The 26,912-nt window shown below is 46.2% G+C and overlaps 3 protein-coding genes across 14 annotated transcripts in view; all 3 read right to left on the bottom strand.

Annotated features, from left to right (window-relative positions):
- Positions 1-11,880, bottom strand: LOC133167876 (serine/threonine-protein kinase GM11705-like). 9 transcript variants are annotated; one of them, XM_061298943.1, is made up of 10 exons: positions 11,808-11,880; positions 11,584-11,635; positions 11,409-11,491; positions 11,227-11,337; positions 8,377-8,417; positions 7,905-8,283; positions 5,539-5,592; positions 5,368-5,418; positions 4,753-5,175; positions 797-3,119 (listed from the first exon to the last, which is right to left on the bottom strand). In XM_061298943.1, the coding sequence occupies exons 3-10, from the start codon at positions 11,485-11,487 to the stop codon at positions 2,737-2,739; spliced, it is 1,521 nt and encodes a 506-aa protein (XP_061154927.1). In that variant the 5' UTR covers positions 11,488-11,491; positions 11,584-11,635; positions 11,808-11,880; the 3' UTR covers positions 797-2,736. The 9 variants fall into 9 exon arrangements, with proteins under 9 accessions (XP_061154925.1, XP_061154929.1, XP_061154927.1 ...); XM_061298944.1 differs by lacking the exon at positions 11,584-11,635 and having other exon boundaries at positions 2,020-3,119; positions 7,905-8,100; positions 8,185-8,283; positions 11,694-11,836; XM_061298942.1 differs by lacking the exon at positions 11,808-11,880 and having other exon boundaries at positions 11,584-11,714.
- LOC133167878 (SEC14-like protein 2) lies at positions 10,763-19,866 on the bottom strand. Of its 4 annotated transcripts, XR_009718123.1 has the most exons (16): positions 19,725-19,866; positions 19,287-19,546; positions 18,362-18,437; positions 17,435-17,478; positions 16,856-16,918; positions 16,542-16,730; positions 16,383-16,478; positions 16,242-16,302; positions 16,076-16,159; positions 15,906-16,012; positions 14,076-14,215; positions 12,833-13,002; positions 12,556-12,729; positions 11,808-11,879; positions 11,409-11,635; positions 10,763-11,337 (listed from the first exon to the last, which is right to left on the bottom strand). XR_009718123.1 is itself a non-coding variant. In XM_061298946.1 (13 exons), exons 2-13 carry the CDS (start codon positions 19,338-19,340, stop codon positions 12,611-12,613), a joined length of 1,203 nt encoding a protein of 400 aa, XP_061154930.1. In that variant the 5' UTR covers positions 19,341-19,546; positions 19,725-19,866; the 3' UTR covers positions 11,926-12,610. The 4 variants fall into 4 exon arrangements, 1 of the variants encoding a protein (XP_061154930.1); XR_009718122.1 differs by having other exon boundaries at positions 11,409-11,879; XR_009718124.1 differs by lacking the exons at positions 19,287-19,546; positions 19,725-19,866 and having other exon boundaries at positions 11,409-11,879; positions 18,331-18,435.
- LOC133167875 (spartin-like) overlaps positions 19,636-26,912 on the bottom strand; it is a 25,500-nt gene continuing 18,223 nt past the window's right edge. Inside the window, exons 3-8 of the mRNA XM_061298936.1 lie at positions 23,107-23,301; positions 22,170-22,293; positions 21,059-21,253; positions 20,815-20,973; positions 20,598-20,688; positions 19,636-20,349 (exon numbers count right to left, since the gene is read on the bottom strand). Coding sequence (XP_061154920.1) covers positions 20,088-20,349; positions 20,598-20,688; positions 20,815-20,973; positions 21,059-21,253; positions 22,170-22,293; positions 23,107-23,301 — 1,026 coding nt within the window. The 3' untranslated portion in view covers positions 19,636-20,087. The remainder of the gene's footprint in view (positions 20,350-20,597; positions 20,689-20,814; positions 20,974-21,058; positions 21,254-22,169; positions 22,294-23,106; positions 23,302-26,912) is intronic.

Here is a 26,912-nt window from a genome sequence, read left to right on the forward strand (position 1 = left end):
TGGTGTAGAATAACATATGTGTGAAGGCCTTCGCCTTCACACAATAATAGAGAATGGTGTAGAATAACATATGTGTGAAGGCCTTCGCCTTCACACAATAATAAAGTAAATGGAGTAGAATAACATATGTGTGAAGGCCATCGCCTTCACACAATAATAATAATAGAGAATGGTGTAGAATAACATATGTGTGAAGGCCTTCGCCTTCACACAAATATAATTCGAAACGGGACTATGTGCCGGCGTAGTTGTGTGAAATAATGGTTGGTAAGAAAAAAAGCTGCAGTGCGACGGGATTTTGAAAAGTTCAAAGGAAAAGCATCACACGGAGAACGGTTTGAAAGATTTTGCTCAAGAAACCCATTCGCTGGCGTCCCAATACTTTTGTCCTTAACTGGCTTGGCACCACGAACCCACCAGGTGGCGGTGTCGGACAGCAGCGAGCCACCAGGCGCAGTCTCAGCGCGCGCTCGCAACTTCCTCGCTGAGCTGTTCTGGCCGCGGTGCTGAATCAGGCTTCAAATAGAAGCCCTGCAATTGGTCCTTTTTGACCTTTACAATTTAGATGGTTTTCTTCTGGTGTTATCTTAGCATTTCATCAAGTGCCTCGGTGCCAATCAAATGACAACAAAAAAACGAGCAGACTTTGTGTAGCAGACTCAAATCAAATCCAAGCGCAAAAGGGGACTTTCAAAGAGGAAATTGAAAGACGGTTGAGGGGCGAGCACTAGCTAGGAAGCGACAGTCGTAATGAAGAGTCTGGAGTGGAGCGGCGTTTTTTTTTTCGTTTCTTTTTCTCTCACTGTTTGTTGATGTCAAAAATGATGTTGCTGCCTTACAACAAGCTACAAAGTGACAAAGCAAGTCTGGACATGGGAGTGAGGGCCTGGAACCGACGTGGCCTTCGTAGCCATTTAGAGTGTGACGATTGGGCAGAGCTGGACTGCTGTGCCAGTCAAGGCCGACCACTGAGGCCTCGCATCGTTCTGCGCAAACAGCTTAGCACAGTATTAAGAAAGGAGCCGTGGCTGGGCTTTCTTTCTAAGCTACTTAGAGTTTCTCCAACCTCTTGATCACAACCAGCCTGACACACACACAGACGCAAGCATGGCAGTACAGTAAAACTCAACGGTCGTTGCACGGCAACTGTGGCACGAGGTAGCCGAGGAAGAAGAGCTACCAGATCTTGCTCGGGTTACACACAAAAATGGGACACCGGAGCCTCAGGGGGGTGCTGGTGAGCGAAACCTGGGTGTGGAGGGTATCTATCGGGTTCTAGATGAGAAATATGTTTAAACAAATGCATGAGTCAGCCATGTTGAAGTGATTTTGAGGGTCAACAACAATTTGACTGGGCAATAGAATATTTGGAAGATGCTTAAAGCAGAGGACATTTGGTAGGCTTGTTTACCGCCAGTGTAGCCGTGCAAGAATGACTGCGCATGCGTGTGTGCACTTGTATGTCCTCATTAAAAATGTTAATGAAGGCAAAGAGATGAGCGAGCCGCTTTGGTATTGGAACGTCATCTCTCGTTCTCTCTTCGGACTCGTCGGTTCTTCCGGCATGTCGCGTCATGACCGCCGACCTCAAAACCTACTTATGACACGCACGCGCCCGGGACGTAACCCAATGCCGGTAACTCTCCTGACACGCGGTTGATGTTCAATAAGGTGTCATCGATCGGTCAAACGTCTGACTGATGACATGCGGTAGAAGTAGCAAACTAGACCGCTTTTTTTTTGTCTTTGCCACAAGCCAGGCGATTTTAGCCGTGATTATGGCATGGATTACACACATTTCACCGAGTTTGAAAATAATCTCCTATTTGTCCTTTCGTGACCTTTATGCTCTAAATTTGTGGTGGGGGGGGAGGGCAGTGCACGACCGGTTCGGCGTTGGCGTGCCGAGCGGCTAAAAATAGTCAGGCTGAAACAGCCTGACTCACACCAAGAGAGGAGGGGGGTTTGTTGTGCTAACTCCCAGACAACTGTAACCTGTGGCAACGGCAGAGCCAGCAGACGACTTTAGATTTTGTGTAGGAGGATTCTCAGAGAGATTTTTTGTTATTTTTCAGAAGCGCAGATCTGATCAGGAATCTGGAGCGACACCCCGCCGTGTTAATCGTGGACGATCGTTAAATGGATTGCGAGAGGTCAGACTGGATGCGATAACGCCCGTCGGCGACACAGAACAAGAGACAAACCTGAGGTCCCGTCCTCAGATATATGCATAGAAACACGACACTGCATCTTTGATATTGGAGATATTGGAGATCTTGGAGATCGCGAGAGCCACACATGAAAGAGAATCACGTTGTATTGGACAACGTTTGCTAGAATAGAGTCTGATTTGTCAGCAAAGCAAACAACAAGCGTCCAGATGAAGGCAAATGAACAAGTACCCACCAAAGCGACAGATGGCGCGAGACCTATCAGGCAGACCATCGGAACCAGTCCGAACCCGACAAAGCACTGTTTGCGCTATTTTTCTAGACATTGACGCGAATGAAGGTGGGTAAACCTCGAAAGGCGTGTGACTCAGACTTGTGCGGCCTGGGGGTTCACAACAATGCTGATGGGGCGGTGGAGACACACACTCTCCATTCACAAAAGCGATGGATGCACAAATGAATGAATTTCAACACATTTAAGCGACCGCTCACGGAGTTCTGAAACATTTCCTTCACAATTCCCTGGCAGTATCTTTGGTTCTTGGCAGAAGATAAAGAACACGCCTCAGAGCCCGTCCCGCACATGCACGGCCTTTTGCCTCGTTGCCGTTTGACTCACCAGCTTCCCCTCCAGCGTGTAGATCTTCTTGACCACTCCGGAGTCCAGTTTGACGGCGTCGGTGATGTCACTGAGCACTTGCTCGTACGAGTGTGCCGTCTTCTTGTTGAGCAGGACCCTGACACCCTTGCGGGGTTTCATGCCGCCGCCACGCACCACCGTCACCAGCTTGGGGCGAACAAAGTCCTTGTTTTCGCGGCTCTCGGGCGGCCTGCTGCGGGTCCGGGCCACACCCGAGCCCTTGACGTTCACCGACCAGTTGGGGTTGATGTTTTTGCTGTAGTTCACTTTTTTGTAAGCTTCCATGGAGCTGCAGACGTAGCTTTCGCCTGTAGGGGGGCGGCAAGTAGTGAGTAGGACGCCGCATAGCGGTGAAACAAGAGCAATTGTGGATTTTAGATACAGTTTTTTCCATGTATAATGCGTAAAATTTATCTACTTTATTGTCCTAAAATCTGGGGTGCGCATTATACATGGGTACAATTTAAAAAAAAAAAAATTCTCTTTTAATTTAATTTTTTTAACAAAATCATGGTACAACAATTTTTGAAGAAAATCTTGTCACGGATGGAGTGTGGAAAGGAGCAGGGCGACCAAGTGGAGCTTGGACCAGGGTTCATTGGAGGAACTCAAAACACAGACTTGGTAAACTAACATAACTCTCTAACAAAACCAACAACAGGACTGACCGACAAAGACGTGGAACAAAAAGACAGGGTGACATTACCAAAGACAGGAACAGAAACCTGTGTTATTGTCAAATATTGTTTGTTTTTTAATCTCCATTGCGGACTGGACGTCATACGGAGGCAGTATTACTGCTTATGCGCACTATGGATCCGATGTGAATAGTCCTCTTCTCTTCTTGACTGACAATGAATGTGATAGTTTAATACAATCAGCAAATAACAAAATGCGTATTACAGGTAATATTTTATTTCACAACACTTTGCCTTGTTCCTTCCGTCTCTGCTGTTCACTTCAAACATGCGCCATACGAACGCAATGCTCTCGTATCAGACGCTTGCTCGATCACCTGCTCGTTTGCTGTCACAATGTACCCTACACAAATCCGAAACATTTGTTGCGGCTTCGAGTCCCGACGAGGGGCAAGTTTTGGTTTCCAAGGGTGTTTTTATTCCTCTTCAACTTCTCTCCCATACAGAGCCGCCTTTTTCACATGTCCGCACGTCACTTTCCTCTTTTCATTTTAACCTAACTGATCGCGGTGGTGCCTTTACGGGCAGTCGGAGAAATCAAGCTGAACAAAACTAAACCCAGTGTTTACACGGATATAAACTAAGCCTAGTTAAGACCATACCAAAGACTATAAAAATGGGACCCATTGCCTCCCTGCTTGGTACTCATCATTAAGGGTTGGAATTGGGGGGTTAGATCACCAAATGATTCCTGAGCGCGGCGCCGCTGCTGCTCACTGCTCCCCTCTCCCCCAGGGGATGGATCAAAATCACACGGGGATGGGTGTGATTCCAAGCAGAGGACAAATTTCACCACACCCAGATGCGTGTGTGACGATCATTGGGACTTTAAAAAAAAAAAAAAAAAAATTGGGTGCGTATTATACATGGGTACAGGCTTTTTTCCAGCATTGACATGCCATTTTTAGGGTGCGTATTATACATGGGGGCGCATTATACATGGAAAAAAACGGTAGTTAGGTTTCGGATCGCAATTTGGTCATTGAATGACCGTAAGGCATTTTTACAAACTTTCATTGATTGAAAAAAAATTGGCCAATTAGAAGCATCAAATTAAAATCTGAGCATGATGTATTTGAAAACAAAGACATCAAAATGAAAAAAGTCAAATAAGATTTTTTTTTTTTAATCATTGTTCTCGCACCATACTGCAATTATTAATTGCGTTTGTGGGAAAACACGGCGGAATGGACTGGTTTTTGAGCCGTCTCAAATTTCACTACGCAGCCTTCTCCTGGCTTACCTTCCACCAGTTGCTCGAGGCTGCCCATGCGCCCTGATCCGTCCAGCGTGTAGATGGCACGCACGCCCTGCGGCAGGTTGACATTGTCCGAGAGGGCGCGCGTCAAGTCGGCCAGCAGCGCCTCAAAAGTGCGAAAGCGGTCGGACGACACTGCGTACACGATGCCGTGGAAGAAGCGGTCGCCGTTCCGGAAGAAGCGCACCTTCTTAGCGCGCTTTTCAGCACTCAGGGCCTGAAGGCTGCGCGGTGCGCGCTGCAGCAGCAAGCTGCAGTGCGCGCTGTGCGCGGGGCTGTGGACCACCCCATTGAGGCGGGCGTCCGTCCCGGCAGCGGATCCCACGCCAGCCCGCTGAGTGCGCTCGTCAAAGTGCTCCATGTCCATAACGTGGCCCGGCGGCGCCGCCACCGTCGCTGCACTACTGTCTGCCACACACATACACACAAAAGTTGAGAAAGCATAGCAAAGCAAGAGGCGAGCAGGTACACGTCCCAGATTAGAGCCCTAAACACAGATTAAGTCTAATCTGGGTGCCCTGGCAGACAGTGTGCACGCGCGGGGATTGATGGAGAGAATCGAAAGCAGCCTTCCCATAATACTCAGTGTGAATGATTTACCGACACAAGAGCCGAGGTCCTCCGTCACCTCCAGTATGGACGATTGTCCCCCTAAAAAGCAGAAAGTAAGCAAAGGTTTTTGGCCAGCCGAGCCCGACCGCTCACACTGCGCGCGAGCGCGTCTGCCTATGTGCGGTGATGACGGAAAGAACCAGAAACAGAGCGCCACACCAACTAAGTAGCAGCTGCACGTTCCCCTCCTTCTCCTCCTCCTCAGGCACGTCACTGGTGTCGTGATTCCCATTCAGCGCGCACACACACACGACAGAGAGAAGAGAGAGAAAGCGAAAGAGATAGATTTGCCAGACAGTGGCCAATTCGTCTCACTTTATTAGTCAACCAACGAAACACGGAACCAGAGAGAGATACACATCGTGTATTACAAACCAGGCCGCAACTTGGAATGGCTGCGAGCTTCATGCTAACACAATGCAAAATACTATTGACAGGCTAGATGGATTACCGTTTTTTTCCGTGTATAGTGCGCCCCCATGTATAGTACGCACCCCTAAAAATGGCATGCTGATGCTGGAAAAAAAGCTTGTACCCATGTATAATACGCACCCAATTTTTGTGATTTTTTTTTTAAAAAAAATGTAATTTTTTTTTTTTTTTTTAAGTCCCTATGATCGTCACACACGCAGGGAGGCAATGGGTCCCATTTTTATAGTCTTTGGTATGGTCTTAACTAGGCTGGATGTAATTTTTTTTGTTGGCGTTGATTTCTCCGACTGCCCATAAACGCACCACCGCGCTCCGTGCGCATGGAGCGTGTTTGAAGTGAACAGCAGAGAAGAAAGGAACAAGGCAAAGTGTTGTGAAATAAAATATTACCTGTAATACGGATTTAGGTAGAGAACTGAACTCTCGCTCTTTATATAGCTGACGTGTCTTGCTCATCCGTTCTGCGCATCTGTAATGGCGGCCTCCGTATGATATCCGGTTTGCGTGTGTGCGAGAGCGAGAGAGAGCGAGAGAGAGAGCGCGCGAGAGAACGCTCAACCGTAGCGCGCCGCCGACCGCCCAACTGCGCCGGGCTGGTCGATTATTGTGACAGAGCCGTCGCTGAAATTTAGAAGATATTTTTAAAGTCCTGATGTACTTTCTAAAATTTAAGTGGACCTCAGTGCGCACTGCGCAGGGAGCTTAATTTGGTGCGGTCGCGCAACCGCAGCGCGCCGGGCGCTCACTGTCGCATTGCTTAAAGAGCGCCTTTGTGTTTTAGGATGAACAGCAGAGACCAAAGGAACAAGGCAAAGTGTTGTGAAATAAAATATTACCTGTAATACGCATTTTGTTATTTGCTGATTGAAACTGCTAATTAAACTGTGAATTGAAACTAATAGGAAGAAAACAACTCTCGCTCTTTATATAGATGACGTGTCTTGCGCATCCGTTCTGTGCATTTTATTTCACAACACTTTGCCTTTCTTCTCTGCTGTTCACTTCAAACACGCTCCATGCGACCGCAATGCTCTCGTATCAGACGCTTGCTCGATCACCTGCTCGTTTGCTGTCCCGTGGTGCATTTATGGACAGTCGGAGAAATCAACGCCAACAAAAAAAAAATACATCCAGCCTAGTTAAGACCATACCAAAGACTATAAAAATGGGACCCATTGCCTCCCTGCGTGTGTGACGATCATTGGGACTTAAAAAAAAAAAAAAAAAATTAAAAAAAAATTTTTTTTTTTTTTTTTTTTGTACCCATGTATATATAATGCGCACCCCAGATTTTAGGACAATAAATTAGTTAAATTTTGCGCACTATACACGGAAAAAAACGGTAGGTGGCGGTGTTCGCAAATGGTACAGCAACACACGTAGACAGGATGTCCAAATACGCCTGGCATTTTACCAACTCGGCATTAAGAAACTTCTCTTCCTTTCTGACTAATCCAGATTATTTTATTTCTTATGCTTGTTGAAAAAAAAAATCATGCGAAGATGACCTTGACTGAATCGGAATTGCAATTTAGTTGTATCTTCTGACGCCGCATGTGTGCGTTAAAAGTTTTCTGGTTCCACCTCAGTCAGCGTTTCACGTGATGCTTGAGGGTGGGCAACCTGTTCCCGAGGAGGCTTTTCCTCACCTCGCCCCTAGCACCTCCCCCGTCACACTCCAGAGGTTTTCCCTTTTTGGCGTCAGTCTCGGATTTCCTGCTCGGCTGCTTGGCTCTGCACGCGCACAGCATTGGGAAAGGTTAGCTACCGGCTGGTGTTACATTTCATTCAAAATCAATCCGATTGATGAAATTAGGAGTTTCAATCAATTTGATTTGGGCATTGCGCAATTTGTGCAAAACCAAGCCAAAAATGTGTGCATAATTGCCCCCGCCCCCCCAAAAAAGGTTCGCAATGTCTTATAGATGCCACAAGATGGCGGACATGTAACTCGACTCGACTCACGTCAACAAAGCTCCTTGGCAGAGGGATGTCGCAAGACGACAAAGTGATACTTTTACATCAGACAGTGGCTTTAGTGCAATCGCAAAAAGTCAACGGGTGAATTTTTCATCCCTAGGTTGGTGTCATACCTGAGCTTGCTCTCCGGGGCCCTCTGTGGCTGCTTGGAGTACTGCCTCCACTGGTCGTCAACAGTGGAGGACAACTGCAGAAGAACATATTCCACACGGCAGCTTGGTTGTCAACAACATGCGGGCGGAGGAGGTCGCTTACCTTGGCAATTTCCGAGAGGTACGCTCGCCTCTCATCGTTAGTTTTATGGAATGCCTGATTGCCGCCCCCCCCCCAAAAAAAACTTGCAGAGATTGTACTAAGCAGTTGGATGGAATGCATCAACTCGGTCCCACTAACCTTTGACTCTAGTTCAATGCTAACGCGACAGTCAGCCAGTTGACTCTGCAGGCCTGACTTCTCATCGGTGAGCAACTTGAGGCGATGCCGTAGCGATTCCTGAGAAGAAAAAATAGCGGCTCCCTAAATTCTCTGTCCTTTATTGTGCGTCTGACGCCCTCCGCTGGCAGGATGAAGAAAGGCAACACTCACGGGTGGCATGTTATCGTAGGATCGGATAGAGGTCAGCCGGTCTGGGGAAAACGACACAAATTCTAGCACACATACAAAGAAAATCTTACATGCTCACTAGTCACTTCATTAGGTACAGCTCATTAGATCCCAGGATGAGCTGTTTCCACGTATTCCTTTGTTCTGTCACGTTTGAAGAAGAAAAAATAAACACCTGGATATGCTTCTTTGGATTTCATGCACCAAGCACAACCAAACGCTCGCATTGAACTTTGTGTGAATGTGCTTGCAGCATTCAGATTGTCGAAGTCTGCAACTGTCATCGAAAGTGGAGTTGCACCAAACGGGGTGTAGTAGTAAGGTGGATAAAAAAATTGTTCTGATATAATTGGTGAGTCTGTTTTAAAATGTTTGTGTTGAATAATTTAAACGATGAAGACAGTTGTTAAGGTAACCACATAGACTGTGGACACGCTCGACGTATGGCGCTGTTGTTCTATGGTCCTCTTCATTTTCGGTGCTTTGGTGTTACATGTCAAGTTGCTCCCATGTTATCTTGCTCCCCGTCTCGTGTTACGACTGTTATGGTAAAGCGATTTTGTGTTTCGCGACTGGAGATTCGTCACAAGCGACTTGGAACTTCCCTGAGTGCAAAACTGTTCAAATTCTCAATAAAAACGCTCAACGAAACGTCTCGTTTGCATTTCCGAAAAATAATAATAAAGGGGATTCAAACCCGTGACGCAATGAACTAAAGTACAGTGTAGTGAGGACCGCCTTCACTGCTGTGCCATCGTGCCACGCATCAACTTTAATAGATTATTTTCAATATATCCAAAACTAAATTACCCGGCGAGGGTATGCGTTAATCTGATGCCTTGTGTATACCCGCCCATGTTAACTGGCTCCTCGGAACCAACTTGACATGGTCGCGTTCCAAAGCTTCACGCAGCAGGGCATCATGTATTTATGACATGATCAACTATCTAGACACATAAGGAATTGGTCCAAGTACTAAAGCAGCGGTGTTGTATTGATCGGCTTTGCGTATTAATAGGAGTGTGGAGAGAAAATTTCACAAATGGTTGTCTGTCATGCAATGCGCGGAGGGTGTGCGTTGGGATATACAAAAGTAAAATTCACCTCTATTGACTTTACAGTTGTTTGTCTCAAATTATTCATTACATTTGAACGGTCCTTACACTACTATTTCAAAATCCATGCATTGACATCATCCCTGACATGGTGGTGCAAACAAATTTGAACATTGGGCGCGCGGGTATTCAGATGCTTCTAAGTCAAGTCAAGTTTATTTGTATAGCCCTAAATCACAAGCAGTCTCAAAGGGCTTCACATAGACAAAAATTGACAATTATTCTCAAAGCATCCCCTGATCTTAAGCTCCCAAAAGGGCAAGGAAAAACTAAAAAAAAAAAATACCGGGGCAAAATGAGAAACCTTGAGAAGGGACCACAGATGGAAGGATCCCCAGGTTGAAATGGATGCAGAGAGGGCACAAATGATAAAATATGAAAATCAATGAAATAAAAAGTGGATGTCCATGTAAGAGCGAAGGGCTGCCAAAGGAGCCTTTTTTTGTTTGTCCTGGCAGTGTCTTCGAGGAGGTTGAGCTGCAGTTCCCCCATCCTGAATTGGCCCACGAGAATCCAGATAGCCGCTGTCAGCATGGGTGCCACTTAACCAGGAGGGGAGGGAGGGGGTGGAGAGGGAGAGAAAACAAACTCCAGCCGAATCGGCCACTACAGGTTAGTTAAAGGCCAGGTCATAGAGAACGTGTCTTTAAACGTGGACTTTTGAATGTCAACATTGTGTAAAGAGTGCTCTGATGTCAAATATAACAGAACAATAATTCATCCTTGGCTGGGGGGTTGTGCAAGTGTACCACCTTTTCAGCGGTAAACTTTCGTTCACCCTCCGCGCGTCGCACGACAGACAATCATGTGTGATATTTTGTTCTCTCCACACTCCTATTAATACGCAAAGTCGATCAATATAACACCGCTGCTTTAGTACTTGGATCCATTCCTTATGTGTCTAGAAAGTTGATTATGTCATAAATGCATGATGCCCTGCTGCGAGATTGGCGTGAAGCTTTGGAACGCGACCATGTCAAGTTGGTTCCGAGGAGCCAGTTAACATGGGCGGGTATACACAAGACATCAGATCAACGCGTACCCTCGCCGGGTGATTTAGTTTCGGCTGTATAAAATAAATTCTATTGATTTTATTGTGTGCCACATTGGCACAGCGGTTAGGGCGGTGATCAGTACACTGTACTTCATTTCTTTGCGTCACGGGTTCAAATTCCGCTTATGACTTTTCTATTTTATATATATTTTTTAGTGTTTGCTATGTGTTGCAGCCAGTCGGAAATGCAAATGAGACGTTTCGTTCAGCGTTTTTTTATTGAGAAGTTGAACAGTTTTGCAGTCAGGCAACTTCCAAGTCGCTTGTGACGAATCTTCAGTCGCGAAACACAAAATCGCTTTACCATAACAGTCGTAAATCGATACGGGGAGCAAGATAACATGGGAGCAACTAGACATATAACACCGGTGCCATCTTGTCACGTTCGATTACAAACAATTTTTGGTAGAGAGCGTCAACTATTCGCGCACTGTCACCATTTGTGACAGGGCTCGAAAACGTTAATTGTATAATGAATAAAGTGGACTTCACAGGATCGCCCATAAAGTAACAGCTTAATCCCCAAACCATTTGTTAATGTCAATCAAAAATCGTTGCAGTCCTAATCCCAAGAAGTGGCGACGTCGCCCAACTACTCTGACACGCAGCGTGCAAGATCAACATATTTACATTCATCCTCGTTCGAAGACAATGTCACCTCACCCACTGGGTTCCCACGCAGGTCTTGCATCCTCTCGTGGACGAGAGCGAGTTGCCTTTGTAGCTGTGCGTTCAGCTCAGTCTGAGTTTCATATCTGGTCTTCCACTCGTTGTCTCGCCCAAACAAACGCAAGCGCACTAAATATCGTCGCAAACTGACCACGAGAAGCATTTTTACTTGTTACCTTCCCCGTCGACACCGTGAAGTCTGTCTTGAAGTTCCCTCGTGGTGCACCGCAGGTCCCGTACCGACTCTTCCAGCATGCCTCTGGGGGGGTTACAAACACCGGTGGAAATCAAATAGTAAAAAATAACTCGGTACATTTCTCGTTCTTGCCCCAGTTCAATGCGAAGGCGTACCATGTCATATTTGGAATGATCTTTGCTCATTTTTTAAAATCGCCAAAAGTCTCTGGGGGGTGAGGGGGTACAAACACAGGGGGAAATCAAACGGTAAGAAAATAACTCACTTCATTTCTCGTTCTTGCTCCAGTTCAATGCGCAGGCGTGCCATGTGATATTTGGAATGATCTTTGTTCATTTTTTAAAATCGCCAACCAGAGGGAAGAGAAAGTTTGTGCTACCTGGTTTCCATAGAAACGGGCGCTTCCTGTGGTTGGTGTAGCGCTAGTGCTGCCACAAGGAGGCGCTGCCGTCTTTTGGGAGACATGGAGACGTAGTGCCAATTATCAAAAATAAAAGTTCTAGGCAAAGCCATTTATTTGTTGCTACGAAAGCGACCAGTTCAACACAACTTAGTGGTTTGAAAAAAAACAAAAAACATCGCGCGTTCCTTGTAAACGTTGATGACGTAACCAAATACGGAAACTAATCAACCAAAACAAAGTTCACTTAACATTTTGTCAAAAAAATTGGACACCATTTTAATTTCTTCTTTAAAATTAGCATACCACTACTACTTTGAACTCAGTAAAGTGTGTAGGAAAACAAACAAACCAAAATGAAAATTTGCAAATACCGTATTCTCGTTACATTTTATTATAATACTCAGTGGCGTAGCCAAGCCGGGGCGGCGCCCCAGTTAGGACTCCCTGCGCCCCGGTTAAAAAAAATCTAGCTTTTTCGATTCTTCATTTTCATGCCGTTTTTTTCTTTCGATCTTGCGCGAATGCGCTTGCGCTATTCTATGTACGCGATGTTATCCATTCACCATTTGCCTCCCGGACCCGGATGTTGTTTTAGCGATCAGCGAATGGCGTGGGTGATGTTCGATTTTCTTTCCTGTGAGCGCGCGCCCCTACTGGAAAAATTCCTGGCTACGCCACTGATAATACTGTTATTACTGTTTGTTCGGGTGTGCTGGTCCAATACCCCTGTCCTCCGATGTGATATTCTTGGTTACGATTGGGTGCTTTCTGTTGAGTCTTTATTTTGATTGGACGTCGCAACGGCCTGTCTTCAAACGGTCTGGCAGCAAAACCTCGACCGTGAAGCTGATCCTCTTGGCTTGGAAGATGCTGTACGTGTTGTCGAATCGCAGCACGTCTGCACACACAATTACACAACGGGGGCAGCATTTGGAATTGTGAAATCACTTCAATTGACTTTGGTTAACTTTTATGATGCCACGAAAGTCGTCTGCACTCACACACGCCGGGGTGCTCGCATGTCAGCGAGCCGTCTTCAGGCACCAGGTGAGCATTGTAGCGCTGACTCGGCACCACTGTCTCCATCTCGGCCGCTTTTTTCCACTCGTCCGTTCTGGCCTTCAGGAAAATGCCGAAACCAATGTCGGCACCCTCACTGCAAAACTGCCACCTGGTGTTACAAGTGAAAACACACAGCAAATTTAAAGATGTCTTTTGATACAACAAAAAACGGTACAGTAAAAAACTTATGCAAATGGGTCTGTCCAGTATAAAACATGCACCGTATCACCAACAGGACAACAATCAAGTATATAAATCCAAATTACCGTAATTTTCGGACTAAAAGTCGCACCGGAGTATAAATCGCACCAGCCATAAAATGCCCAAAAAAGCGCCTGTAAGTTTGTTTTGTTAAATAAAGAGTCGTTTACAAACCCACGTCTTTCCTTGAACTTTGTTAACGCTACAATATAGTTATATAGTAGATCTGTGGAATAACGACGAGGCTGACGTCAGGGCTGACGTCAGGGCGCACGCGCGGCGATGTTGACAAAGGACGAGGAATTTGACCAATGGATTTAATGATTTAGAGTGCACAGATGGTTTGATAACATTATTCTTATATAATAGTTATTTGATATATAATTTATATATCGTTATATGGGCCTGTGGAATATTTTGAAGTGCAAGATCCGTCAGCGGCGCGCACGCATTGTTGACAAAGGACGATTGATGGATTTAATGAATTGGAGTGACGCAGATGGTTTTATTAACGTGTTATTTATGTAATAGTTTTTTGAATAACTCTGAATTTTACGTCAGGGCCGTTCTCAGCTCTTAGTTTGTGTTTATGTCATGTTAGCATACCTATTGTTTAGCCTGTTGTTGCTCACGTGTTGTTGCGACGCTGCGTCAGCAGCGCGGCGGTTGTTTACATAAAGGACAAAGATTGACTCGACAGCTGCTAATGACGCGACGTTGCGCTGCTGTCGTCACTTGAAATTAAATTACAGTAATCCCTTGCTACATTGCGGTTCGTTTATCGCGGTTTCACTTTTTTTTTTTTTGAAGATTTTTGAAAAAAAAAAACATATATAAGTCGCTCCTGAGTATAAGTCGCCCCCCCCCACCCAAACTATGAAAGAAAACGCCACTTATAGTCCGAAAATTACGGTAGTGCTGATTTTGGGGGCGAAATTTTTCAAAACATCATTATTGGCTGATGGGGTTGAAACGTCCCACCTGAGGATGCATCCCGGAAAGAGAATCTCATAATCCAGTTGTCGCGTGGACCCACGACTGACAGTCAAACACTGATCGTATTCCACTAACACATGATCCCGCACGTAGTAGGAGGGCGGGACCGGACCCACGTGGTTGATCTGCAGGAGAGAAAAAAGATCTGCAAAATCGGCAAGTGTATCTTTTATGGTGGTGATGGTCGTGGTGGGAAAGGGGCAAGGGAGTATAAAGAGAAAGTTTTACTCACATGAAGAATTCGCCATTTGTATGCATTTTTACTGGCTTGGTTTGCGTAACATTAAGTGTGCCACTAAAACAAGACAATCTTATACCATGGGGGGGGTAACAAAGTGCAAATTATTCAGTGCAAATTTAAACACGTCTTCACTTTACATTCTACACGTTGTGTATTTTTTCTTCATCTCGAGACAGTCAAGTACTGCCGTGGCGGCATCTTGTTGCCAAGGAACTACATTGAAATGAGGGGGGCCGCTTCATTTAGTGCAGCCATAACCGTATCCATGGAAAGAGTAGTCAGTGTTCAGCAATTGAAATAAAACCAATCAAATGAACAAAAACTAATCATCTGTAATCGAGACACAGTCAGCAAGTATTGCAGAGGTGGGGAGTAACTGATGGTGTAGGGGTGCAACTTGCAATAAAGCTGACTCTGACTCTCTAAATGTGTGACGACCAAACAAAAAAAAAAAGGATTGCTGAGGCGCCATCTTGTGGAATGTTGGTGCCTAGGAACTACATTGACTTGAAGGGAGCTTACTATACCAGCTCAGTGGGCCTTGTGGTATGAGTGTCTGCCCCCTGATACTGGGAGGTCGTGGGTTCGATCCCCGGCCGAGTCATACCAAAAGATTATAAAATGGAACCCGATGCCTCCCTGCTTGACACTCAGCATTAAGGGTTGCATTGGGGATTGTGTGAGGAGCTGCGCCCCACACTCATTATTAATGCACATTGTATAGCTTCTACTATAGAAGCTCATCTGAGGACGACCGAGAGAGAGAGAGAGACCCTTCATTTAGCGCAACCATAACTGTGTCCAACAAAAGAGTAGTAGTCCATGTTCAGCAATTGAAATGAAAACAACCAAATGATCAAAAACAAATCAGCTGTAATTGTGCAAAAGGATAAGATTGAATGAAGACTATTCTCAAAAAGTGATGACTCATCAAGGTTGGTGTCACACGGTAACAACACATCAGGCTAGGTTACAACAGAAAAAAAGAAAAGTGCGAGCCTTCCGCCGTCCGTGCCTCACTTGTCGCGGGCCCAACTCATTATCTACAGAGACAGTGAAAGAGCAGCAGCGTGAGTGGCGATGTCGACGGTCTCGACACGTGCAAGCTGTGAGCGAGCTGCGAGGTACAAGCAAGCTGAGAGCGCCGAGCCCCTTCAAACCGCTAACTCAAGCTGTTATGCATCTACGCCAGGAAGCAGGTGCAGATTGCTCGTTTTGCTCTTGTGCAATTCCCTCGTGTCGGGAAGACTTGTCCTGTTCTTTGACAGTTTGTGAACTCGTTGTATACCTGTTGTACACTGACGATAAAGGCATTCGATTCTATTTTCATACAAGATTGACGACGTGGAGGTTATTTTGGGTCACCAGTTGAGGGCGTTTGACATCAAGATCGCTGAGTTTCACGATCCAAACTGTTGGGTTTGGTCAAGCCAATAAAAAAAAACAAAAAAACAGCAGTGATGGGGGGGGGGAGCGTTTGCCGGCCACACCTAATCTACGCGAAACAAGCCGAGGGCGCTCATCTAATGACCGAGCCCAAGCCTAAGGCAGCAGGCAGATAGATCCAAACTCACCCGGGTCCGACAGCGAGGGTCTCCGTCGGGGTCCGTCAGTTTGCCGCCGTAAACGACGGGCAGCTGCTCGGCGTCGATGTGCCCCAGGAGCACTTGCTGCCAGTCGGCTGCGGCGGAGCACACAGGGCGTCATGTTGCGAGGCGTCTCGGGCTGTGTGCGCGCGTCTCACCGCCCAGGATGAAGATCTTCTGCCGCGTGATCTCGCTCAGAAAGTGCTTGACAAGGTTGTAAGCCACCGGGAAGAGTTTGGGAGCTACGGGAGCGCAATTGGTTCCGCAAGCATTAGCAGTTGGGAAAGGAGGCCAGCGCAGTGACGACTCCTTGTCCCGATTTACCCTTAATGACAAAAAGCTTCTTGAGGCCCTCTGGATAGTTGTCCTCAAACATCTGTAGGATCTGAAAAGAGCACAACACGCACCGGCGAGAGCGAGTATGAGAGTGACGGTTCAAGCGTGCTCCCAAACGAGGAGCCTCACCTCTCCGTAGGTTTGGATGGCAGGCTTCCATAGGTGCTTGAGTCCCAAGCCCTCCATGTCATAGATCATTGTGATGGACTCCACCGTCTTGCCCAACTGGATGGCAACACACGCGCCGTTAGCCGTTAGCCTTACGCCGCGTTGCCACAGCACACTCGCCTTTCGCGACTGCGCCAGGCACTCTCGCTGCAGCATCTCGCAGTCACGGATCTTGGAGCGGATGAAGTCCTGCTTGGAGGCGGACAGGAACAGACCTTTGGGGTCCATGGGTCCAATCACGTCGTACCACACTGGGCTGCCGTCGTGGTCGTAGCCGCACATGCCGCCCGACAGGTACTTTTCAATCACCTGCGCGCATGAAACGCCGGTGACGAGTTTGCTTCCTTTCCCATCCGGGGCCTGATTTGGGCTGCTAAAGTTATTTTGCTCGCATTTGTTGTTGTTGCGCTCGCTCGCTGCTACTGTTTGGTCACCTCGGGAGGCCGCCAGTCACTGATGATGCTGTCCACCTCCATTCGCTTCCTGAACTCAATGTGCTGGAAGGACAAGGCACGCGACCGTTAACAGACATCCACGGGCCACTGCATTAGGTACACCGCGCCTCGCGAGACCAATTCGACAGAGGGCTTCATCGGACGGGAGATCCAAAGATCACCATGACTGCAGTCATTCGTATCGGATGCAAAAAAAGTGGCACTGCGTAACGGTAGGATGAGGATATATCTAATGAAGTGGCCGGCCTGTCAGTATTGCATTTGAGAGATGAGAAAAAATCGCCTCGTCAACAGGAGGTGGAGTCGTTGTGTTATCAGTGCACAGACATACTAGTAACCCCCCCCCCCACACACACACACACACATACACGATAACGGAGCAAATGAGAACACCACAACGGCATGTTCTGCTGTCCATTTGCCCCTCTTGTTAGCACAACACTAAAAAGTAGCCGAGTTATTTGGTCATCTTAACTTGTTAGTGTCATTGTCGGAATAACATCACACCTACACACAGGGAAATAAAAGTGGCGGTGTGGAGAGGAGCATGCATGTTACCTTTCGCAACATGGCCTCCGACTTCTGCACGTTGAAGTTTCTGGCTAACAAAAGGAAAAAAAATCCAGACTATAAAAGTTGCTAATCAGTGGTTAACTTTTGATTTTCACATCTGTAGTGTCACTGTTAACAGTGTTTTTTTAAAAATCACATGAATATGTACAAATATAATCTTGTATTTAAGTAACAGCTGCATCCTTGATTGGGTTGTGTTTGACTTTGGCGCTTCAACTGCAATAAACCTTTCACAAATCAGAAAACAAGAAACGCAGGCGAGCGCACAACAAGTACGAAATGAACATTATGTATTTGAAACAGTCGCTGCACTCATATCACTTCTCGGAATGAATTCGATCCAACGTGGAAGCAAGCGCACGAGCTCTCCGCCGCGTCACATGCTCACACGGCGGCTGACATTGAATGACACGCTGCCATGATGGTGCAGAATAGAGAGAGAAGGAATAAGGGCAATTCAACAGAGTTACAGTTTTGGAAATCTCACATTTGCTTCGCCCCTTTTGTTGGCCGAGTGCGCCTTTTAATGCGATTAGCTAGCGGATTAGCCCGAAGCACAGCGAGTCCTCAGGGTAAACCTCCGTGCGCTACGCCACTAATCAGGATAAAAAATTGAACTCAACTGCAGCGATGCAAAAGGTTTGCTTCTCTATGTTTTAAGGTGACGTCACATAGAAATGCGCACCGAGGAGAAACCGGTTCAGAGACTTTGAACAAAGTGAGCGTTAGGACTCAAAGCAAGTTCTGAATTTCAAGACAGTGTTCAGGAAAGAGCAAAACTACGGGTTCGTGCGCAAGCTTCCATCAGCTCCTTTGGCCGGCCGGCAAAGTTCATTTGATTTTTGAAAACATATTTGGGAGCATTTGAAACAATGTTGTACCCATGTGATATCTTCAATCTGGAGTGCTCACCTCGAAGCCAGCGGAGCAGAAAGTGGTCATGCTGGGCAGGAAGTTGAGCAAGAACGTCTTGAATCCTCTCCCGGAACTGAGAAGAAAGCGTGACAAGTGTACACGTCAGGAAAAGCGTATTTGACGTCATCACATTTCGATAGCTTTCATTACTTGACGCGAGGCCCCGGGGCAAATCCAAAACCAGTTCTCACTCGTGCTTGGCCGAAGCTTGTGACAGATTGGGTGACTAATTACTTTGCACACTTGAGTGTCCCGGTGTTAAGCAACAAAAAGATCATTTTGAAAATCTTGCAAAACATCCACAATGGGGCTGTTAGCCGACAAATTGTGTTGCAAATGACTCACATGAGATAGATAGATAGATAGATAGATAGATAGATAGATAGATAGATAGATAGATAGATAGATAGATAGATAGATAGATAGATAGATAGATAGATAGATAGATAGATAGATAGATAGATAGATAGATAGATAGATAGATAGATAGATAGATAGATTTGCAGGATTTTCTGATTGCATAAGACTTTTTTTTCCCCTATCACGTTTTTGGCCATGTTTTACAAACGCCTGCAAAATAGTATTTGTAATGAATGCTGAGGCAAAACAATAATAATATTAAAAAAGAAACTTAAATGAAAATTATTCATTTTCCAACTACTGTATATTTTCGATTCTATTAGCATTTATCGTATTACCTGGTGCAGTGAGTTAGGTCCATTTTGGTTTAAATATTACAAAATGGATATCAGTATTTAGGTCGATAACAAATAATCATTTAGTATATTTCATGGTTCAGTGCTTCAGCTTATTTTTTCATTTAAAAAAATGAACAGGATACAAAATGTATTTAATTTCATGTCTTACTTGCCGCTTCAGCGTGTTCATCATCATTAAAAATAATAACAGCAGGACGTCTTACCTGTCGCAGTGCTTCAACCTGCTTGGGGCCGAGGTCTCCCAGCCTGTCGCTCATGTCTGCGGCCAGACGATAAGCTCTTGGGAAGGAGGATGGTGATGACTTCAAAGTGCTGACACGAACAAGGCGGCTAATCGGGCAGGCGACGGACGCCCGCCCCAGTCAAACTCGCCACGGTCTCTGTCTCCACCGGCGGCAGGTGACGTCAAAAGGGGAACTATTGAACAACCCTCGTTCACTTTCCCCTCCTCCTCCTCTTGACTCTAACAAAGAGTGGATATATGTTAAGAGGGTTACCCCCCTAGCTGGTTCGTAAAGTAGCCGCGCTTTAAAGGGATACAGATTTGGCCCGTTTGTGATTATTTCGATGTTTAATAGTACATCTCAAACATTTCACGTCACTAAATCATGAATAGTGGAACATACGTGAAGTGAACTAACCGTATTGGCGGCGAGTGGAGCTTTGGCAACACCATCGTGAATAAGGAAGCTTGCCGACAAAGTGTATCATTACATAGGCAACCGTGCTAAAATATTAAAGGCACATAATTGATTTCAAAGACCCATTTGCAAATGGTAGCAGCTACAATAACAATTAATATCCCCTCTTTATGATATTGCGCAAAACTATTTCAAAGAACAATGTTGTCCTATTAAGCAGGTCAACATAGAATGTCCCGAGTCGAAGACACGGCACAGCAAGAGAAAACAACAGCATTGTTCCAGTTATGTGTTTAAAACAAGTTGAATTTCCCGAAAGAATCTAACAAAGAAGCAAAGTGGAAGCAGCAGCTGTGGACTCGATCAAGTCTTCTTTATGTCTTTCTGCACTTGCTTGTCATTGTTGGAGGCTCCCTGCGTTGACGACGGCGGCGTCCCAGACGTTATGTCCTCCCCCGCCGTCTCTTTCCCTTTGGAGCTCTTCGCCATGCCTTTAGCCATCTCAATTCCCGTGGTCTTCAAAATGGCCTTCAGGCCCAAGTTGTCCACATTGTACGCTGTCATGCCCACGTTGGTCACTGAGCGCAGTGCCGTGTCAGTGGCCTGGCCTGCATCGTTGCCATACCTTAGCCGCGAGGAGGACAAATGTACAAACAAAAGTCAAAACGATGTTGTCCGCGATTTGACTTGACGATGAGCATTTATCTCATTACATTGAGACGAATAGCCGAGCCACAACGGGAGGGGCTATTGCACTCGGGAGGTATATTTCAGTATGAACTTGCTCAATAGCTTGCCGAAGCCCGCCGATCAGAAGCGAGGCCGGCAGAACAAGATAGGAAGAGCGGTGTACAAAGACCGAGGTCAACTCACTTGTACGTCACCGTGTTGACTGTTTCTGATGACACACTCTGGCTGATGAGCTTGGCTCCCGTCTCCAGGCTGGTCCACACAGCGGAGAAGCCTGAGGCGAGGACGTCCAGACCACATTAGGGTGTAGAGACATTTTGTGAGGCTGCGGTGGAGGTGGTCTCTACGCCCACAAGGTGACCGCCGCCAGCCGAGCCCAGCTGACCCAAACAACTGTCACCTTGTAGGCTTCTGGAGGTCACAAATCTGGCTCCCTCCAGGTTGGACGGCTCCCCCTCTTTGCTCTTCATGGACTCGGGGATCAGCTTGGCGCCGTGCTTTTTCACCTGAGGGGCCACCTTCTCCGCCAGATGTTCGGTCAACGTGCTCACACCATCCACTGTGGAAATGAGCGCAAAGCATTACGGCAACGTGGTGGCGTCTCACGACAGCTTGCCGCCAGGTGAGTCTTTCCCACAGCTCACCCAAGTACTGGCTGACGCGCAGAGCGCCCCCTGTGGCCTGCTTGGCCACCTGCAGGCCCTTGCTGACGTGCGGGTTGACTTCGGAGGGCGTCTCCTCGGGTGTCAGGTGTTCCCGAATCTTCAGCGCCCCCTTCTGAATTGCCCTGGTGGTGGCTTCAGCACCTCTGATCACCTCGTGTCCGAAGCGCGTCGCCCCTGGAGAAAAAAGGACCCAAATGAACGGTGCTTTTCCCAAAAATCCGGCCCCCGGAGCTGGTTCATGAAACAGCGTAAAGCCACAGAAAAGTCAGTCACGAAACGCCAGGCACAAAGAGTTAGCCATTTTGGGACCGAGTGGCCTTTTGGGTCACTTGCGAGCAATTCCACTTAAAGGGAAATGTACTTTTGGGAGTTTGCAAATACATTTGATTAAGGCTGCGTTAGACACATATAATCATATCAATATAATTTTTAGTAGTAGTGTGGTCGCTTAATAAGTGGAAAGGAATGTGCAGACTACATGAATTTGTTTTCTTCAAAGTATTGTGGAACAGGATGTCCAGAAAGGGAGGATATCTCAAGGCCGATGGGGAACGCGAAAAACAACTCGTCTTTGTGGTCCAGACACCTGTGCTGAGCAGGGGAAAACCCAAACGAGGAGGAGATGGCCATCGACCATCGACCAATCACCACACAATAATTTGCATGCTTGAATATTCATATTGTGTTTCTTTAAAACTGGGCAACCCGGAAGAATGTCTTGTCTTTCTGGTCATGAAGGCACACGAGTTTTTATGTTAAGGACCCAAGGCCCAGGCGCCTGTATTAGCTTGCTTTGTCAGGATTAAACAATTGGTTAATTCGGTCTGATTGATCTACTGGTCTTCTCTTTGACAGAACGAACTCGCAAAATTGTTAGGTGCGCCAGTGTGTGGATTAGAACATAGCAATTCTTGTGTTAAGTGTTGATCATAGTTTGGAGTCAGATCAATAGATAAAATCCGTATCCTAACACACTTTACAAGTCGTGACTTGGATGCAAACAACAAACTAAAATAGGGAGACAAACGATGTTTTCTTTTATTTCAGTTGTTTTGACAAACAACAAAAATTGACCGATTCTGACACTCACCTGAAGCGATTCCCTGGCCCATCTTCGCGCTCCAAGTAGGAAGAGTCGCTTTGGTCCCGTTCTCAGCCAGACAACCCAGGGGGACGGTGCTGCTCAAGTCGATGACTTCGGCGCCATCCAGACTCTGTTGGAACAAAATCGGATCATCTGGAGTAGGGGTTTTGTCACGATACGATATCATATCGATACAAAGAACTACGATACGATATTTGCCGATATCTTAAAGCCTGCTGCGATTCATCCACGATATATCGCAATATAGTGCTCTCCGATCGATTTTTTTTTTTTTTAATAAAAAATGTAGAACAATATCCTGATTTATAACAATTCATACGCAAAATCAACAAGGTACTGCAAACTCTTTATATAGGAAATTACTGTATTGTAGTATACAAAAGTGCTTATTTTAACACTAAACTTTGATGTCGTGTTTTTTCTTTAAATGTGCGGCGAGATTTGTGCTCCCTGAATATTTGATCACCGCATGGCAGGATTCTTGTCCGTTGAGCCATCTTTTCTTTGGAATCCAAAGTGCTTCCAAACGAATGACTTGAAGCCTAAAGGGGAGCAAATTTCCTCGTCTTTTTGGACACTAGCCATAGCACCAGCCCAGGAGCCGCGTACTAGTTGTCGACTCCCCTTTCACATGCGTGCTCTGCTCACAACACAACACGCACAGTGCGCTCCCGGAAAGAGGAAGCAAGCAACAATGAACTGGATTTCAAAATAAAGTCGCGTCTAATGTCCGAGGTCAAACACGGCGATATAAATCGATGTTTACGTTTAGCATCGATGCCAATAAATCGTAGAGCATCATATCGATTAATCGATGTGTATTGATGAATCGTTACACCCCTAGTCTGGAGTCGTCCGACTAATTTTGTCAATAAAAGATGACGGCCGCCCGCAAATGGGCGGGTGCTTCGGACGCACTCACCTGCACCCGGAAGTCAGCCAGCTCCGCCACCAGGTCCCGGAACATTTCTCGGTTGGCAACGGGCAGCCGCGCCGACAGCACCACGCCGATGTAAGCGCCGGGCAACGCCGCCAGCGTATCCGGCAGCATAAAGACGCCCGACTGGGCCAGCAGCACCGGCGTGTTCGGGGTGAGCGGGTGCAGCCAGCCGCAAACCTGCACAACCAGACACACACGCAAATTAGTGCTGGCGCAGAGGCGCCCTCGAGCGGTCGGGGGGTAGGGGGGTTGCTGTTGACCGACATGACGGGTCTCCGGCCACGAGCGATCCCGGCTCAGAAAACTGCTGAGCCATGATCAGAATCAGAATGCCTTTTATTGTCATTATACATGGTATAACGAGATTAGAGATGCCCAACAATGCAGAATTTGTCCATTCGGCGATGCTAGTGCCTTCGACCGCACCTTAGTGTGTGCAGATTGCTTCGGATCGGATATTGTTTTTCCCTGGGTCCGGGATGGCTGCGGACATCGGTCGGGACCAGCGTGACTCTAAGACGGCTTCCTGCTCATCCGGCCGGTGCTGACCGGGTCCCTCGCCTTGGCCTCACAGCCGCGACCTCTGTGAGGAGTCTGCTCTCTCGTGCTCGTCGGAACCAACAACCTTCGCCGTACCAGCCCCATGATGACCATCTGCACGCGCCCTGACTGGGTGCCCAGGACGCTGCTCACACGTTTGCCTGTTTTGTGATGTTTTACTGATTCACGACCACGCTCCGTTGGGCGCCGTTGAACTTGGCTGCCCTTACACCTGTTTATGGACCCCGTGGAGGATATTTTGTGTGTTTTGGGGTGTTCATTGGTGTTTTTGTTACTTTTTTATCATGTGTCTTGTTGCTTTGCTTTGATGGCTTTTAACTTTTGCACTTACTGGCTGTTGGGAAAAATATACTTTTTATCATTGGATTCTATGTATCTACTTATGTGTGCAAAATCTTCCACAGTATGTGACCTCGTGATAATGACTTGGGCGCATATGGCTGGCTAAGGAGCACATGACCGGGGTCATGAATCGCGTTATACAATAAACTCCTTCGTTAGCTAGTCATGACCAGGTCATGAGTCTATTATGAGATGGCTAAAGCAGACAAATGTCTTATTTAATCTAAAGTCATGAGTACGCCACGGATGTATGGATCTCAGGGGCACTAAGACCCTCCTGCTTAACTTGGTTGAAGTCATTAGACGACCATTAGGGGTGTAAATCGCGGGTTTTGTCACGATACGATATAATATCGATACAAAGAACTACGATACGATATTTGCCGATATCTTAAAGCCTGCTGCGATTCATTCACGATATATCGCGATATAGTGCTCTACGATCGATTTTTTTTTTTTTTAATAAAAAACATAGAACAATATCCTGATTTATAACAATTCATACGCAAAATCAACAAGGTACTGCAAACTCTTTATTTAGGAAATTACAAGAGTATTGCAGTATACAAAGTGCTTATTTTAACACTGAACTTTGATGTCGTGTTTTTTCTTTAAATGTGCGGCGAGATTTGTGCTCCCTGAATATGAATATTTGATCACCGCATGGCAGGATTTACAAACTGCACGTGTCTTGTCCGTTGAGCCATCTTTTCTTTGCAATCCAAAGTGCTTCCAAACGAATGACTTGAAGCCTAAAGGTGAGCAAATTTCCTCGTCTTTTTGGACACTAGCCATAACACCAGCCCAGGAGCCGCGGACTAGTTGTCGACTCCCCTTTCACGTGCCTGCTCTGCTCACAACACAACAACGCCGCGCGCACTGCTCCCGGAAAGAGGAAGCGAGCATCAATGAACCGGATTTCAAAATAAAGTCACGTCTAATGTCCGAGGTCAAACACGGCGATATAAATCGATGTTTACGTTTAGCATCGATGCCAATAAATCGTAGAGCATTATATCGATTAATTGATGTGTATCGATGTATCGTTACACCCCTAACGACCATACTGCGCTTTCCATAATAGCATCCGTGTTGTTCTGTGGTCATGAGATGTAATTATGAGATGTCCTTCATGTTTAAGAAACTATGCATTCATGTAAACTCCCCCCACTGTTGTTCCTCAATAAAAGGCACGACCAAACTGGAAGAAGAGCGCGAATCTCAGCCACACTTGCTGTGCGTCTGGTTTTCGCCCTTCTGCAGAAGTTGCTTGCCATCGAAGACAGCTCCTGCCTCTGTGAGATTCTTCTCAGATAAATGTTGTGGACCCAACACTGGCTTTCTTTGCGGCGCCGTTGTGTGGCAGCCTTATAAGTGCCTATTAAGTTGAGTTGCGCTCATGCCATCTGGGTGTCTTTTATATACCCGCTCTGTGGTATGAATACATACTGCTGGGGCCTGAATTTTCCCACCCAATTGATCAATAAATGTTCAATCAATCTATATATCTATACACATATGTATATACCGTAAACTCCGGACTATAATTTTTTCCAAAATCTTGAACCCTGCGGCTTATATAAGGATTTCGTTTGTGATTTTTGTGATGACTTCATCACTTTTATACACTGCGGTATCTTGAAGAAAAAAACCCCACAAAAATACTATTTTGAAACACTACTATGGCTGCTGTTTATTCTGGCTGTGTTGCTTGTGACTATTATGAGCTTTAGTAGGAATGCACGCTAGGGCTCTAAACCCTTTCTCTTACTCTGCCATGTGACTCAGAGATTACACAAAGCAGTGGCGCTGTTTGGACCATCTGCATTGTATTAAAACCAGGGCTGTGGACTCGGACTCGGAGACTCGGACTCGGTCATTTTTGCCGGACTCTGACTCAGTGCTGATTTTGACCGAGTCCACCGAGTCCAACAATAAAAAAAATACGTTCAATTTTATTTTCATCATGAGAATGCGCGTAGGAATACTGTCCACAGCCCTGCTTGCTTGTCATGAAGACAAATTTAGTTGTTGCGTGCGCGCCCGCGCCTGCCTGCCCGCGTGCGTGCACGTACAAGACCCACAATGCCCCGCGCGCAGCCAAGATGGAAGAATTCGGGAGCAGCGAGAGAACAATGTTTTGCCTCTAGATTTGGGGGTGGAAACGGAGCGTAAGTTACGATCAATGCGGCCACGTTGAGTTGCACTTAGGCTAATGTTTACATTATGTACCAATGTCAAGGACGATTATGTCACCCAGCTTATATCATTGATGTGTTTCAATAGTTTGTGGGGTCGTCACTAATTATTTGTGTTTAGATAAATGTCTGAGCTATAATGGTGTAATTAATGATTAAAACTTGAACGTATCTGTTTATTATATTCGTTTATATGTTTAATAAAGACAAAGCCATCACAAAACTGTTGTAATTATTTAGATTTTGATCTAAATTAGCCTTGAATAAAGACTAAGCAGTCACATGAATTAACACAAAAATTGGACAGCCGGACTTGGACTCGGACTCGTGGTCAAGAGGCCGGACTCGGAGGAAAAATCCGACCGAGTTCACAGCCCTGATTAAAACCCAATCAATCAGCATTTAAATTAAATTATTCTGACATTTTGCTCACCAAAAACAAGTAGTAATGAACGTGAACTTTTAATGCATTTTATTCAGAAGGTTACTTTGAACCCCGAGGCTTAAATTTATGGATTTTTACGGCCTCCAGAGGGCGCTGTAGCAGGAAGCAAGAGCGAGACAGACGAAGAAGAGATAATGCGCCGAAGAAGACGTGCTAGTTTGTGTTTTGATAGGCCAGCGGTCGGGAACATATGGCTCGCGAGCCAGATGTGGCTCTTTTGATGATTGCATATGGCTCGCGAG

This window comes from Syngnathus typhle, linkage group LG15 (assembly GCF_033458585.1).
Source record: "Syngnathus typhle isolate RoL2023-S1 ecotype Sweden linkage group LG15, RoL_Styp_1.0, whole genome shotgun sequence".
NCBI classification, from domain to species: domain Eukaryota; kingdom Metazoa; phylum Chordata; class Actinopteri; order Syngnathiformes; family Syngnathidae; genus Syngnathus; species Syngnathus typhle.